Raw genomic sequence first — 16824 nt, 5'->3', positions numbered from 1 at the left:
CAAGCTAACCATAGCCAAATACTGTGTATCATCTGTGTATAAAAATTACTCAGTGGTTTGCTGATTTTGTTTGTCTATGAATACTAAATAAGGCTGGAGTAGACTGGATAAAAAATATTCGATGCTTGATTATTGAGTAATCTGTGCTCGTTACAGTCGTTACGATATAATACGATACGACCGACACCGATACGATTTTTAACTGAATTCAAATTATTTCAATACTGAAGTACTGTTTTGAGCGATTCAAGATCCTTTTATAGTACCAAACTAGGGTATGCAAAAATAATAATGTATTGAATTGCTTATTTCATTTATTATTCATTTTAATATATTATTCATCTATAGCGATCCACCTCGGCTTTGCAAAGGAGAAAAACAGCTATAGGTGAAATACGAGTAATTTCTAAAATCGTTTGACTGTTTTTGAGTTTATCCTTTACAAACAAACTTCAATATAAATTAATATTCTCTCTTTCTATTACTATCCGTATATTTTTTTGCTCTCACACCTCTGTAAAAAATAAATACAAAGCGGAAAAGAAATAATATTAGTAATACACTAATTAGTTACATACATAAAAATAAATAAACTTACACATACACATTACATAACTACATACATATATATTAATTGTACCAGGCGGAGGATTACTTCCCGGCAGGGGAGACCAAACGGCCGGGGGTCAGGGCGACAGGTTGAGAAATCGGCGGACAATCCTAGTCGATTTCAGCAACAGGGCTTTTTGCATCCTAGCTGCGAGCAAACTGTAACGGAACCTCATGCAGCCCAGTCGCCTGAAATAATAAGCAAGTCAGACTGGGATCAACCTATTCACAGATATAACGATTGGGATAATACTTACGTTTTTCTCTGTCTCAGCTCTCACAAGGTTCTCGTCATATGGAATGGTGATGTCCACCAAAAACACCCTCGACTGTGCCCGGTCCACCACCACGATGTCAGACTTATTCGCTAGAATAGTCCTGTCCGTGATGATGGAGCGGTCACTCTTAATAGAACCGGACTCCATCGCGCTCGAGTACCGGCACCGGTGTGTACTTGTATGTTATACGGCAACCTCTCATCCAGGAGACCGCACTTCAGAGCATATAGAACTTTACCTACATATTATTAGTTTATTCTTGATGAAAGCACTCGGCCTTATTTCTTTCGACATTTTGAACAATTATCGCAATTTAACAAAACAATATTAAATTATACCTATAAACCATCCTTTTTAATCACTTTAGTTATTTTACTTTATTATCCGTTGCGTAGTTTAAAAGATCCAAGCTTATGTGGCGGGAAGCGATTTTATTAGTCGAATGACGTATCGGGTTGGAAATCTTGACGTCTGTGCTCAGCCTTATTTGCAAAATAAATAAGATATACTATATTATTATTTATTTATATATCCTTCTAGATTGTCATGGTGCCTAAAGGTTGATTTTGTTTTTAGTTTGATAATTTCAATTTACTAAGCCCTTAAAAGACGAAAAATGAACAGAATAATTTTAAATCATTGTCGGTGTTTAAAAAAATCGAGTAAGTACCAGACCATCACTAACTTCATAAAATAAACAGAATTTTATATCGCCCTAACCTTTCATAACATTCGATTGAATACAATGACTTCATCAATGTATTTAGTTTATAATTAGTTACTTCTTACTAATGAAAAACTGTATCTCAGTTATATTATTAGGTCTCATTTGATATTCCTTCCATAAATATATTCTTGTTTGAATAAAAATTGTTGGATGCACTTACCTAGGATAATTTTTTCTGCCAACTTCACTTGTCGATCATGTCCCTATTATAAACTGAAAGATTAAAGTCGGTATGAATTATTGCAATATGTACTTTCTGAATACTTATAAGCATCGATGTATATAAGTTAATAGTAGTTGTAGCTAAGAATTGATAAAATATTTACCTACCTACTTAGATTTCTGTGATTTTATAGGCGAATTATTGTTTATATATTATAATCTTAAAGATTAAAGCCATGTTTTTTTTTAGCTTTACAATGGGAGACAAGACAGTATCAAAACTTTCCATACTTAACACTCTCAAGGTCATTATCTTATTACACAACTCAACCCATCGGATTGCAGTATGATATTAGTCAGAAACCTTTCAATACAAGAGTGTTTTATCATCCTTATGTACGAACAATATCTACTAGTAAGGTGTACTATGAGAAGGAGCCCTTGAAGCCATCTTCTAAGGTAGAAGCGACAGTTGAAACTGTTAAAAAAGGTATGGAGGAGAAGGAAAACCTGCCGAAAAAGGAAGAAGTTAAGAAGAGTTTAAAAGAAAGAATTATGGGGGAATTGCGTCACTATTACCATGGCTTCAGACTACTGTTTATTGAAGTCAGAATATCTGCCTCATTATTATTTAAGATTCTAAAAGGTCATTCCTTAACACGCAGGGAGCATCGATTGTTGGTCACTACGATCGGTGATTTGTTCAGAATGGTGCCATTTATTGTGTTCATAGTTGTACCGTTCTTGGAGTTCGCTCTACCGGTTTTCATTAAACTGTTCCCGAATATGTTACCATCTACTTTTGAGAGTCGGAGTCAAACAGAAGCCAAGCTTAAACAGCATTTGAAGGTGAAATTGGAGATGGCAAAATTCTTTCAGGAAACGTTAGATCAGATGGCTCCACAAGCTAGTAACAGACATTCTGAGCTAGCTAAAGAGTTTACAGGTTTCTTTAATAAGATAAGAACGTCGGGTGATGTGGCAACAAGTGAGGAAATAATGAAGTTTTCCAAACTATTTGAAGATGAGATTACCTTAGATTCGCTTCAACGACCACATTTGGTTGCATTGTGTAAAGTTTTGAATGTTTCCACGATTGGTACTAGTGCTATGTTGAGATTTCATTTGAGGATGAAGTTGCGATCGTTAGCCGCGGACGACAAGATGATTGCAAAGGAAGGTGTGGACAGTTTGAATTTCAGCGAGTTACAGCAAGCTTGCAAAGCCAGGGGCATGAGAGCTTATGGAGTATCAGAGGAGAGGTTACGAAAAGAATTGAGGAACTGGTTGGATTTGTCATTGAACGAGAAGGTACCACAATCCCTACTCCTGTTATCAAGAGCATTGATGGTTCCTGAGCATGTACCCACAACGTACAAGCTGAAGGCCACAATTTTGGCGTTGCCGGAACAAGTTGCTACCCAGACAAGTGCTGCAATTGGTGAGAAAGAGGGCAAAGTTGATTTCAAGGTAATTGTTTTTGATGATGTAATATTATTTCAAGTTAATGAAATCTATAACCCTTGTATGCTCAGTAGTGGACCAGTTCAGGTGATAATGATGATGATCTATAATGTTAGGAATTGCAGATCTACGTAACATTTATTGAGTTGCACAATATTTGGATCACTATTGATCTTTAATTAACCTTTTTTCATTGTATCTCCTATCATATATATAATAATCTTATAATAATCTTAGCATCTTTTTTATGCATACAAAAAAATAAATATATAGATGGAGAAACAATACAAACACTCAGATAGTTTGTTTTATACAAAAAAGACTGCTGAAATTATAACTGTGCAGTAGGTGATTTATTGACAGATTATATTGATGCAGAGGTATCCATGCTAGTTCAGGATTGGTCCATTCATCAACTTTCCGATTCTGGATATTCAGATTCCAATACCGGAGAGTATGAGAGAACAGTATTATGCTCTCATACATCTGTTGTCCAGTATTCTTTTACCTGAAACTAACTGCAATTATATCTATATTTTTCAGACTAAACTGGATACCATCAAACTTGAAGAACAGAAGATTAAAGAAGAAAGGAAAGAACTACAAGAGGCGGAAAGAGAGAAAGAGATGCTTGAGGCCAAGAAACGGGAGAAAGAAGAACTCAAGGATAAGGCTCCAATTCTTGATGACCTCAGCACCCCGGTAATGGTGGACCCTGCACCGGTTATTGCAGTGGACGCTGTTAAGCCAAAGACCGAAGAAGGCCTGTCTGGCAAAGATATTGAAGTGATTGAGGATGCTTTAGAGAAATTAGGTAAAGTTGGCACTGATTCAGTTTTTTTTTTTGTAACAAGGCCAAGGCAGTTCAATGTTTGTATTAAAAGTTCATTTCACTCTGTTTTCTGAAATAATGTGCTATTCTATAAATAGTAATGACAATATTTACGTAGAAATCGCCTATTTATATTCTAATCTATTGAGAAACGTTATTATAATGTATTCAGGTATCATATATTGCTGGTTGGCTTTTCATTGGGAATACAAAATTGTATAAGGAAAATAAGATACTACTTTATTAGTTATAACTAATAAAGTAGTATCTTATTTTAATGGAATTCTATAGAATTAATGGAACAATAATTCTATAGAATTATTAATTACTCTATATATTCTATAGTATGCAACAGGTTGAGATAGCAATTGGGGTATGAGGTGAGTTGTGCAATGGGGGACACCCCGCACACATGCACTATCATAGTTTTAGTGTTGCATGAATCTGGCAGACAGACACATTTTTGCATTTATAATATTAGTATGGATTCTGTTCTTGCTAATGCCCGCGACTTCGTCTGCGTGGATTTAGGGCTTTAAAAATGCTATGGAAACTCTTTGATTTCTGGGATAAGCAGCCCATGTCACTGTCCAGGTCTTATACCATACCCACGCAAAAAATCACGTCGATCCGTCGTTGCTCTGTTGCAATGTGATTGAAGGACTAACCAACAAACAAACACACTTTCACATTTATCTATACTAATAATATTATAAAGAGGAAACCTTTGTATTTTTGTATGTTTGTATTGAATGGGCTCAAAAACTACTGGACCGATTTCAAAATTTCTTTTACCATTACTTAGAGGGATTCTTCCGAATCCGTATAGGCTATATTTTATCCCGGAAAATAGATAGGATTTTTCGTGGTAGTGTCCACCCGTGCGAAGCCGGGGCGGATCGCTAGTTTATAATATGGGTAGTGATGTTACCTTAATCATTTCTCTGCAGCTATACAGAAGAAGTCTCTCCTCCTGGAGAAGGAGAGTATCCAGGAGCTGAAGAGTGAGCTGCTGGACTACAGCGAGGATGTGAAGGAGATGGACGAGATTGTCAAGACTAAACAGGCTGACCTCAAACTCACTAAGGGTGCTAGGAGGTATGGAGGAACTTCCTTTGTAACACTGTGTGACCTAAACTTACGCTTAGGTCACGCTTATTTGTAACTTAAGTGAAAGGCTGAAATCTATAGAGAGCACTTAGACTTTGTTCTTTGCAATCAAAGACAAATTAAAAACTTTGTCTTAAGTCGCAGCCAAATCAAATTATGTTCTATAAATCTCAGACTTAGTCCATTATATAGACATATAATGTCGCAGCTTCGCCCGCGTGGATTGGTCAGATCCCCTGCAGCATCAGGATTGAGGAGTTGGAATCCAAATTTTTTATGAAACAATGTCGCAAAGTTCCTCTATCGATTAAAAAAGAAATGACACAAATCGGTTCAGAAATCTCGGAGATTTTGGTGTACATAGGTAGAAAAACACAACTCCCTTCTTGAAAGTCGGTTAAAAAAGTAGCCTATGTTACATCCTGGTCAATCCTCTACTTGTATGTGAAAATCCCGTTAAAATCGGTTCAGCCGTTCCGAAGATTAGCCTTTTCAAACAGACAGACAGACAGACAGACAAAAATTTTAAAAACGTGTGATTCAGTTATGGTATCGTTCAAATAACCATATGACCTTAATATGTGGTAGTTATTTCGAAATTACAGACAGACACTCCAATTTTATTTATTAGTATAGATAGACACTTATTAGCTTATTGACTATACAAATTGACTTATTTTTACACAGATTATACCGAGCAGTAAACAACATGATAAGCAAGCTAGACGCGGTCCTCATCGAATTGGAGAAGAAAGAAGAAGCGTTAAAGACAACGCTTGAGCAAACCAAGTCCGAGCCAGAGAAGGCAAAAGAGCAACTCATACAAATTGATGAACTGATGCATTCCATTAAGAGTCTACAGAAGGTCCCGGATGAAGCCAAGCTGAAGCTAATACAAGATGTGTTGGGAAGGTTGGATGATGATTTTGATGGGCAGTTGAAGATTGATGATGTATTGAAGGTAAGTTGGTTGAATTGACAGATGCATTCCATTAAGAGTCTACAGAAGGTCCCGGATGAAGCCAAACTGAAGCTAATACAAGATGTGTTGGGAAGGTTGGATGATGATTTTGATGGGCAGTTGAAGATTGATGATGTATTGAAGGTAAGTTGGTTGAATTGACAGATGCATTCCATTAAGAGTCTACAGAAGGTCCCGGATGAAGCCAAGCTGAAGCTTATACAGGATGTGTTGGGAAGGTTGGATGATGATTTTGATGGGCAGTTGAAGATTGATGATGTATTGAAGGTAAGTTGGTTGAATTGACAGATGCATTCCATTAAGAGTCTACAGAAGGTTCCAGATGAAGCCAAGCTGAAGCTTATACAAGATGTGTTGGGAAGGCTGGATGATTTTGATGGGCAGTTGAAGATTGATGATGTATTGAAGGTAAGTTGGTTAAATTGACAGATGCATTCCATTAAGAGTACAGAAGGTTCCGGATGAAGCCAAGCTGAAGCTTATACAGGATGTGTTGGGAAGGCTGGATGATGATTTTGATGGGCAGTTGAAGATTGATGATGTATTGAAGGTAAGTTGGTTGAATTGACAGATGCATTCCATTAAGAGTACAGAAGGTTCCGGATGAAGCCACGCTGAAGCGAATACAGGATGTATTAGGCAGGCTGGATGATGATTTTGATGGGCAGTTGAAGATTGATGATGTATTGAAGGTAAGTTGGTTAAATTGACAGATGCATTCCATTAAGAGTACAGAAGGTTCCGGATGAAGCCAAGCTGAAGCTTATACAGGATGTGTTGGGAAGGCTGGATGATGATTTTGATGGGCAGTTGAAGATTGATGATGTATTGAAGGTAAGTTGGTTGAATTGACAGATGCATTCCATTAAGAGTACAGAAGGTTCCGGATGAAGCCACGCTGAAGCGAATACAGGATGTATTAGGCAGGCTGGATGATGATTTTGATGGGCAGTTGAAGATTGATGATGTATTGAAGGTAAGTTGGTTAAATTGACAGATGCATTCCATTAAGAGTACAGAAGGTTCCGGATGAAGCCACGCTGAAGCGAATACAGGATGTATTAGGCAGGCTGGATGATGATTTTGATGGGCAGTTGAAGATTGATGATGTATTGAAGGTAAGTTGGTTAAATTGACAGATGCATTCCATTAAGAGTACAGAAGGTTCCGGATGAAGCCACGCTGAAGCGAATACAGGATGTATTAGGCAGGCTGGATGATGATTTTGATGGGCAGTTGAAGATTGATGATGTATTGAAGGTAAGTTGGTTAAATTGACAGATGCATTCCATTAAGAGTACAGAAGGTTCCGGATGAAGCCACGCTGAAGCGAATACAGGATGTATTAGGCAGGCTGGATGATGATTTTGATGGGCAGTTGAAGATTGATGATGTATTGAAGGTAAGTTGGTTAAATTGACAGATGCATTCCATTAAGAGTACAGAAGGTTCCGGATGAAGCCACGCTGAAGCGAATACAGGATGTATTAGGCAGGCTGGATGATGATTTTGATGGGCAGTTGAAGATTGATGATGTATTGAAGGTAAGTTGGTTAAATTGACAGATGCATTCCATTAAGAGTACAGAAGGTTCCGGATGAAGCCCCGCTGAAGCGAATACAGGATGTATTAGGCAGGCTGGATGATGATTTTGATGGGCAGTTGAAGATTGATGATGTATTGAAGGTAAGTCGGGTGACTTGACAGATGCATTACATTAAGAGTCTAGAGAAGGTTCCGGATGAAGCCAAGCTGAAGCTTATACAGGATGTGTTGGGAAGGCTGGATGATGATTTTGATGGGCAGTTGAAGATTGATGATGTATTGAAGGTAAGTTGGTTGAATTGACAGATGCATTCCATTAAGAGTACAGAAGGTTCCGGATGAAGCCCCGCTGAAGCGAATACAGGATGTATTAGGCAGGCTGGATGATGATTTTGATGGGCAGTTGAAGATTGATGATGTATTGAAGGTAAGTCGGGTGACTTGACAGATGCATTACATTAAGAGTCTAGAGAAGGTTCCGGATGAAGCCAAGCTGAAGCTTATACAGGATGTGTTGGGAAGGCTGGATGATGATTTTGATGGGCAGTTGAAGATTGATGATGTATTGAAGGTAAGTTGGTTGAATTGACAGATGCATTCCATTAAGAGTACAGAAGGTTCCGGATGAAGCCACGCTGAAGCGAATACAGGATGTATTAGGCAGGCTGGATGATGATTTTGATGGGCAGTTGAAGATTGATGATGTATTGAAGGTAAGTCGAATGAATTGACAGATGCATTCCATTAAGAGTCTACAGAAGGTCCCGGATGAAGCCAAGCTGAAGCTAATACAAGATGTGTTGGGAAGGTTGGATGATGCGTTTGATGGGCAGTTGAAGATTGATGATGTATTGAAGGTAAGTTGGTTGAATTGACAGATGCATTCCATTAAGAGTACAAAAGGTTCCGGATGAAGCCAAGCTGAAGCTTATACAGGTGTATTGGGCAGGCTGGATGATGATTTTGATGGGCAGTTGAAGATTGATGATGTATTGAAGGTAAGTTGGTTGAATTGACAGATGCATTCCATTAAGAGTACAAAAGGTTCCGGATGAAGCCAAGCTGAAGCTTATACAGGTGTATTGGGCAGGCTGGATGATGATTTTGATGGGCAGTTGAAGATTGATGATGTATTGAAGGTAAGTCGGGTGAATTGACAGATGCATTCCATTAAGAGTCTACAGAAGGTTCCGGATGAAGCCAAGCTGAAGCTAATACAGGATGTGTTGGGCAGGCTGGATGATGATTTTGATGGGCAGTTGAAGATTGATGATGTATTGAAGGTAAGTTGGTTGAATTGACAGATGCATTCCATTAAGAGTACAGAAGGTTCCGGATGAAGCCACGCTGAAGCGAATACAGGATGTATTAGGCAGGTTGGATGATGATTTTGATGGGCAGTTGAAGATTGATGATGTATTGAAGGTAAGTCGGGTGAATTGACAGATGCATTCCATTAAGAGTCTACAGAAGGTTCCGGATGAAGCCAAGCTGAAGCTAATACAGGATGTGTTGGGCAGGCTGGATGATGATTTTGATGGGCAGTTGAAGATTGATGATGTATTGAAGGTAAGTTGGTTGAATTGACAGATGCATTCCATTAAGAGTACAGAAGGTTCCGGATGAAGCCACGCTGAAGCGAATACAGGATGTATTAGGCAGGTTGGATGATGATTTTGATGGGCAGTTGAAGATTGATGATGTATTGAAGGTAAGTTGGTTGAATTGACAGATGCATTCCATTAAGAGTACAGAAGGTTTCGGATGAAGCCACGCTGAAGCGAATACAGGATGTATTAGGCAGGTTGGATGATGATTTTGATGGGCAGTTGAAGATTGATGATGTATTGAAGGTAAGTTGGTTGAATTGACAGATGCATTCCATTAAGAGTACAAAAGGTTCCGGATGAAGCCAAGCTGAAGCTTATACAGGTGTATTGGGCAGGCTGGATGATGATTTTGATGGGCAGTTGAAGATTGATGATTTATTGAAGATAAGTTGGTTGAATTGACACATGCATTCCATTAAGAGTCTACAGAAGGTTCCAGATGAAGCTAAGCTCAAGCTTATACAGGATGTATTAGGCAGGTTGGATGATGATTTTGATGGCCATGGTAAGTTGAATGAATTGACAGATGCATTCCATTAAGAGTTTACAGAAGGTTCCGGATGAAGCCAAGCTGAAGCTTATACAGGTGTATTGGGAAGGCTGGATGATGATTTTAATGGGCAGTTGAAGATTGATGATTTATTGAAGGTAAGTTGGTTGAATTGACAGATGCATTCCATTAAGAGTCTACAGAAGGTTCCAGATGAAGCCAACAGGTGTATTGGGCAGGCTGGATGATGGTTTTGATGGACAGTGAATTTGGATTGAATCTTATAGTAATTGTAAATCTAGAACATTAAAAATCTAATCTAGATCTTTCTTATCTTATCCAACTTAAACATTCATGTCTTATATTGTATCGATTATCTTATTAAAACTACTTACGAATATATTATACTCAAAACTGGGCATTTTTTGGCCTCACGATTCGGATTCTCCTTTAACATAAATTTTGGTTTTAACCTTTTCCTGAGATATAAAGTCTCCTTTATCAGTCTCTAGGTGATACCTACCTATATCATCGCCAAAAGTCAATCTCAAACAAACAATTCCAATAACATTTACCGATGTACCTGCGTAGAAATCTTATTTTTGTATGGCACGAAAATATCTCTGTCAATCATAACGCGCGTTTGTCGCCTATTGGTTGTTGCTAACCCGCTATGTTTAATACGCGTGAATATGAGCGAGATAGCACGATCTCTGTTGTTCTTGCGTTTAAAATCGTAACGTCAAGCAATAAGGTGTGTATTTCATTGGTGTATTGTATATTCTGTTTTACTCTGCGTTATGCCGACTTATAAAAGTGATAGTACGATACTAGGCTGCAACCTGTCAGAAATCCATTTAAATATTATAATTAAAAATTATTTCGGTTCCAGATGCTAGAAATAGTAGGCAACGAACATGTGAACCTGTCAGAGAAGCAGATGGCTGAGCTGATTGAACTCCTGGACAAGGAGGAAATCCTAGAAGTGGAGTCCAAGATACAGAAAGCGCTGGCGAAGGCTGCCAGTGCCGCCAAGGAACAGGACAAGGCTGATTCTGACGGCAAGGTATGTATTGACGAATCTTCTAGAATGACGTATGTATTGCTGAATCTTCTAGAATGACATAGATGTTCGAGAAAGAAGGCTTTCTGGAAGAAAAGTCCAAGGTACAGCAGACGTTAGACAAAGCTGCCAAAGAACAAGACGTCTGATTGTGAAGACAATGTGGTTCCATTCCAAAAAAAGGTTCTTTCTTGTATGTTGGTACGGAACCCTTTGTGTGCGAGTCCGACTCACACTTGACTGGGCTTTTTTACACATATAGTATATACAAGATTAAGATGGCTGATCTCAACACAAATTGCCAAAGGTAGCAATTTGAGTATCTACTACATCAATGACCACCACAGAAATTCCTTTTTAACTCCCGACCCAAAAAGAGGGGTGTTATAAGTTTGACGTGTGTATCTGTGTGTCTGTCTGTGGCATCGTAGCGCCTAAACGAATGAACCGATTTTAATTTAGTTTTTTTTTGTTTGAAAGGTGGCTTGATCGAGAGTGTTCTTAGCTATAATCTAAAAAAATTGGTTCAGCCGTTTAAGAGTTATCAGCTCTTTTCAGAAAAGAAGGTTAGATAACCGTTAGGATCATAATATTATGTCAATAGACAAATGTCAAGCTGTCAAGATGGACGTTGCCTAAATACATAATTATTTATTTGAAAATGATGTTTTGGAAAACTCAGATACTTTGGATTGTCGGGGGTGTTATAAATTTTTAATTTACACTTGTCTAGTTACGATGTCTGTTTTAACAATAATTTGAAATACTTTCAGAGTCTATTCGATCTGATCCGAGAAGCGCAGAAGCGTAGAGAAATGAAGAAGGCAGTGGAGAAGTTTGGAGAACAGCGGAGCAGCATTCCCAAGAGCGAAGACATCGTTACCAAGAGCGAAGACATCGTCACCAAGCAGGAAACACCCAAACGACCAGAGAGCCACTAAAACCACTAGAATTACTAGAAATTAGTGTATTTCGACACAGTGATTGTTTTTTTTTTTTTCTAGTGAATTATGTAAATATGACTGTCGGTTAGGTTACGCTTATCAGCCAGTTTGTGGTGACTTTGCTAGGATGTCGTTTATTGGGGGTATTTGACTATTTTTTTTAATCATTGTAGGTAATAAATACTAAATATAGAAGCTGAAATCTTGTATTTCCTTGATGACACCTGTAGGCCGATTCCGGAAAATCTGCATCAATCATTATTACAATCACAATAGTTGTGATTAGTTGAATTTATGGTGTTCTTGTCGCAACAATGTATTGTAGTCAATAGTGAGCGAGCGTCAACCAATCAGAGGTGATTGCTATCGACACGTTACAGATGTGATTTTACAGCAGTCGAACCACGGTTTTTTTTTTTTCCACTGGCAAAATAACCACTAATTTGCTACTTTTTTACTCAGGGCTAGTTTTAATTATACAAGTCCAAAACGTATCGTACTGGACTCTTACAACAGAAAACTAATACTTACCAGATACGGACGAAAAGACTCTGCAAAGACGTCCAAATAATTAGGGACTCTTATCACGACGTAATAAAGTGCAATTTAGCTCGCATAGCGCTACGTCCTAAAGTTTATGTTAAGCGTCTCTATCTGTGTTACTCTTATCTCTCTCTCTCTCAGAAGAGATGATAGTAGAAGGAGTAAGCCTATATGATTCCGAGTATGTATGATGATAAGTCGTGATCATGTGATTTCTTTGACCTCATTATATTCTACTAGTTAGGCCATCTAGCGTTTTTTTTTTACTGCTAGTCGATTGCGGAAAAGCTCCATCAATCAATGTGATTGGATGAGTTTGTGGTTCTTTAGCCAGTAACGAGAGAGCGAAAAGTGATTGCCATCCTCACACTGTAGTATATAAAAGCAAAATGATTCGTTTTATATCATTTTTAGCTGGCCAAAGGTATGGGCTTTTTTTAACAATAAAAAAAAAATTGGTTGTCTCATGTCTGTAAAGTCGGTTTACTGACGATAGTTGAACGTGACAACAAAGGCCGATTGTGCTTCTTTGTCGCTCGTTCCGCGCACTCGCTTGCACTTCAAGCCTTACATGGAACGCCTCAGAGCGAGGTAACGCCGCATGAGTCATGTTTTTCGTGCGTGCAGCCGGCTCTATCGAATTATAAGACGTTGTCACGTCAAAAAATAGTCAAATACCTTTTAGGTAATTTATAATGCTGCTTTAAAAACATTACGAGGGTGCATCCGATTTCTTACGATGATGTTTGATGAAAGCAATTGTTTAATGTGTTACCTTGTGACAATAAGCATTTTTGTATTAAAATATGAGAGTATGTACACCTAATCTTAATCACTTTGTGTATATTATACTTACGAAAAGATATATAATTCCACACCGTACAAATTTATATTTAAATCTGTTCATTATTTATGTTTATTTTTTGTTGGTTCAGAGATTTATTGTTATTATTTAGATGCATTTCTGTGATCGTCCTTCGGTGGTATATCCGAAACTTTATAGCTTTACTAGAGTCTGTTCGCTTAAATACGGGCGCCTCCGCGACTTCAAAGTTCGCCGCGTGGTGTGTACACCCGCAGGAGAATTTGATATCTACATACTCATATTTAAATTCTCTTTCCTACCTAACTTGTGTCTATTATTTACATTCGTATTGTATTACAATAACCATAATATAAAATACTCGTAGTTAACAAACAATTATTTAACAAACACAGTTAAAAAATAATAAAATAAAAGCAAAATAATATTAGCACCTACGAGTGTACCGAGTAGTTTTAATGAACAGATTATACATGCTGCGCACGACTTTGTCCGCGTAGTCTTAGGTTTTAAAACCCCGTGGGAACTCTTTAGTTATCAAGGATAAAAAGTACACAATGTCACTCTACAGATTTTTAACTATATCCATGCAAAAAATCACGTTGATCCATTGCTCGGTTGCGACGTGATTGAGGGACAAACCAAACACACTTTCGCATTTTCAATGTTAGTAGGATGACCATAGATTTCAGAATAGGTATAGGAGTGTGATATTATCGCTGCATAGATATGTATTGAGTCATCAGTGAGGGTTATTGTAAAAACAATCTTGTTAGCATAGCTTTACACTTTACGATGCTTTGGATGCTAGAAATATATCCTTCCTCTGAATTATTTTTGTATGAGGCAGTTGTTCAAAATCACAGCGACATGCTCTCTCAGTATATAAGATGCCATTTCTATTACCATATTTCGGATTCTGTGCCTATCACAAAATCGCCCAAGATCCCAAGATTTTTTTAATAAGTAAGCCTTTGGATTGTTTAGTGTGAATGTGGCTTTAGATTATTTTAATTTTAAAATATTAGCACAAAATTATTTACGTGTAGGTACTACATATGTAACGGCATATATCTAAACGATCTGTTTATTTTTGCAAAACCATCATCTTTTTGAATGATTGATCATCTTTTTCAATGACGGTCGCGTGTTGTAATCTAACCTAACCTAAGATTTGGCTGGAAAAATGGCCGGTCACGTTATAAAAAAAGATCATTTATTTTTAAAAAGTGTTCATTAAAAGATGATCATTATTTTTGATTATCAAAAAACACTGTCTCCTATACTATTATTTCTCGTGTTATCTTTTAAAATTTGTGTCCATTTTCATTATATATTCCAAATATACATTACTATGAATAAATAAAGCTGTTTATTCATAATAATTATGAGTACTTACCACTCACTATAGTATAAGCTCTAAAATAACAAATATTTATTAAAATTCTGGGTTACGACTATAATTACTAATTTTGCAAAGAAAACAAAAATGGTTTTTAAAAGGGATGAAATTAGATCAGAAAGAATGGTGCGCAAAGGCACCGAATAGATGGACAAATAATATTTTTTATATGTGAGAGTTTTGTTATCATGAGAGCATTTTGAAAGGGAAAGCAATACATTATCAGACCTGTCATTTAGTTTATATTCTTTTTTTTTCTTTACTCTGATTAGCCAATGTCAAGTTTGTGATATTTTCAAGTTATTGAATTTATACAAGTATGGACTCCGTCTGCGCCGGCGCCCGCCGACATACGCGCGGCGCCCCTTTAGAGCGCTTCCCAGTCAGTTCCACCACCAAAAAACACCAACTAACACAAAAACCAGCCACTCTTAACAAAAAAAAAAACACTCCAAACAAGCACAGCACGCGCGCCAGCAAACGCCATCACAGACGAAGTCCTAGTTTATATTCTTATTTTAAATTCGGTGGAATTCTGACAGATGTCATTTTGGACATGGGGTGGGATATTTGTATGAAAAACAAGGTTACCACGGCTTTTCCACATATTACCCCAAATCCCTGTCAACGTAAACGGTCATGAGTTGTACCTTAGCATTAGGAATTTCTTTAAAAGGTTTGTTACAAGCATCTGGTTGCCTTGATCTGACCCGTTGATGTTTTTTTTTCTCCAACATTAACTGTTCTGACATTGGTATTTAATAAAGTGTACCACTTGAAACTGAAATAGTGTTTTATTAAATAATAATTTAATACAAACTTACGCCCTTGTAAATTAAATTCTTAGAAGCCATAGCCTATTTTAAAAATATTTTATTAGAATTTGTTAAATTCATTTGTGGGAACTGTTTTATCTCTGGTAACATTAAGAAACGTCAGAATTAATTCCACGGAATTAAAAGTAAGACTATAGAGATTGTGTTCAACAGAATTAGCCACACTAATCACGATTTAAAATATTATACACATTCAGAATTAACGTTTTTCTTTTTCTAGTCTGAACGTCAATTCTGTATACTTACAAAGTCTTTGTTAAAGTTCCTTGCCTGGCCTCGGTCTAAAATTAAATAAACGAAACGATTTGTCGTCACGTTCAACTAATCGATACGACATTTCGACCTATAAAAGTCTTTATAGGAAATGATTTTTGAAAATATTTTACATAATTTACAAATTGAACGTAAAATCGTATTAAGATTAACTAGCTATTTATGAGTAAAAATTAATAAATTAATTTTTTTTTGCATATAATGCAGTTGAAATAGTATGTATGTAGGTACTGTGTATATATTTTCTTCTGTGCTTTTTAAACAATTGAAAGCGATATACCTATGGATTATTTTTCATTCAATAAATAGAATGTTCTAACGGACTGTACTAAAGTTTTAAGATAATACAGGTTACAATTTTGTGTTTTATTTGTTGCTTTTCCTCACCCTAATTAATATTAAGGTATAAGGATCCAAAGGGGTATAAGAAATAATATTTTAAGGCAGACCGCATACTATCAGAAATTGTATTCCATTCCATTTCATCGGCCTGTATGCGTCCACAGCTGGACATAGGCCTTTCCAAGAGCGCGCCACCAAACACGGTCCTCCGCCTTCCTCATAGACCCGCTCCCTGCTACCTTCAAGTCATCGGTCCAGCGGGCAGGAGGTCGTCCCTCACTGCGCTTACCGGTACGCGGTCTCCACTCCAGAACACGTCTGCCGTCTGCCAGAAATTATATGTCAGAAAAAATTCTGACGCACGCTGGAATGTACTCTACTTGAGACTTTGTATTAACACAGAATACCTTCCTTCCACGTACAGAAGGCTCACTCCACAAAGACGTTTAAATAAATAGCGACTTATTACGACGGAGTAGTGCTAAAAATAACAGCGCTGCAATCTAAAAAAAATGCCACTTTGTCGCGTCGAAGGGGCGCGTAACCTTCGGGACCACGCTCTTTTATCAATTTATTATTATTATAAAATACTCCCACAGACCGTCAGAATTTTGTCGGAAAGGATGTATGTACGCTTCTGTTATTCGCCGAGTGAGCGCGACAAAGATTTCTGGTAGACAGTTTTGCTTGCTTGGTTGACTTTTCTTGCATTCTTAGCAGCATGAGGGCGGGCGGATCGCATGTTGCATAGTACAGATTTGTCTGTTTCAGCGGATTATAACAAAAGAA

General features: G+C 37.4%; 1 protein-coding gene across 3 annotated transcripts; it reads left to right on the top strand.

Moving 5' to 3' along the window:
- The first annotated feature begins 1384 nt into the window (after window positions 1-1384).
- On the top strand, window positions 1385-12806 carry LOC123870297 (mitochondrial proton/calcium exchanger protein). Of its 3 annotated transcripts, none has more exons than XM_045913532.1 (8): window positions 1385-1549; window positions 2027-3246; window positions 3784-4054; window positions 5023-5170; window positions 5870-6020; window positions 6309-6431; window positions 10702-10875; window positions 11646-12806. In XM_045913532.1, exons 1-8 carry the CDS (start codon window positions 1504-1506, stop codon window positions 11811-11813), a joined length of 2301 nt encoding a protein of 766 aa, XP_045769488.1. In that variant the 5' UTR covers window positions 1385-1503; the 3' UTR covers window positions 11814-12806. The 3 variants fall into 3 exon arrangements, with proteins under 3 accessions (XP_045769488.1, XP_045769489.1, XP_045769487.1); XM_045913533.1 differs by lacking the exon at window positions 6309-6431 and adding an exon at window positions 6165-6287; XM_045913531.1 differs by lacking the exon at window positions 6309-6431 and having other exon boundaries at window positions 1387-1549; window positions 5870-6143.
- Window positions 12807-16824: the final 4018 nt, after the last annotated feature.

The sequence above is a fragment of the Maniola jurtina genome, chromosome 12 (assembly GCF_905333055.1).
Source record: "Maniola jurtina chromosome 12, ilManJurt1.1, whole genome shotgun sequence".
In the NCBI taxonomy this organism is placed as follows: Eukaryota; Metazoa; Arthropoda; class Insecta; order Lepidoptera; family Nymphalidae; genus Maniola; species Maniola jurtina.
The sequence above is the reverse complement of the archived record's forward strand: the minus strand, read 5'-3'. Positions and strand labels throughout refer to the sequence as shown.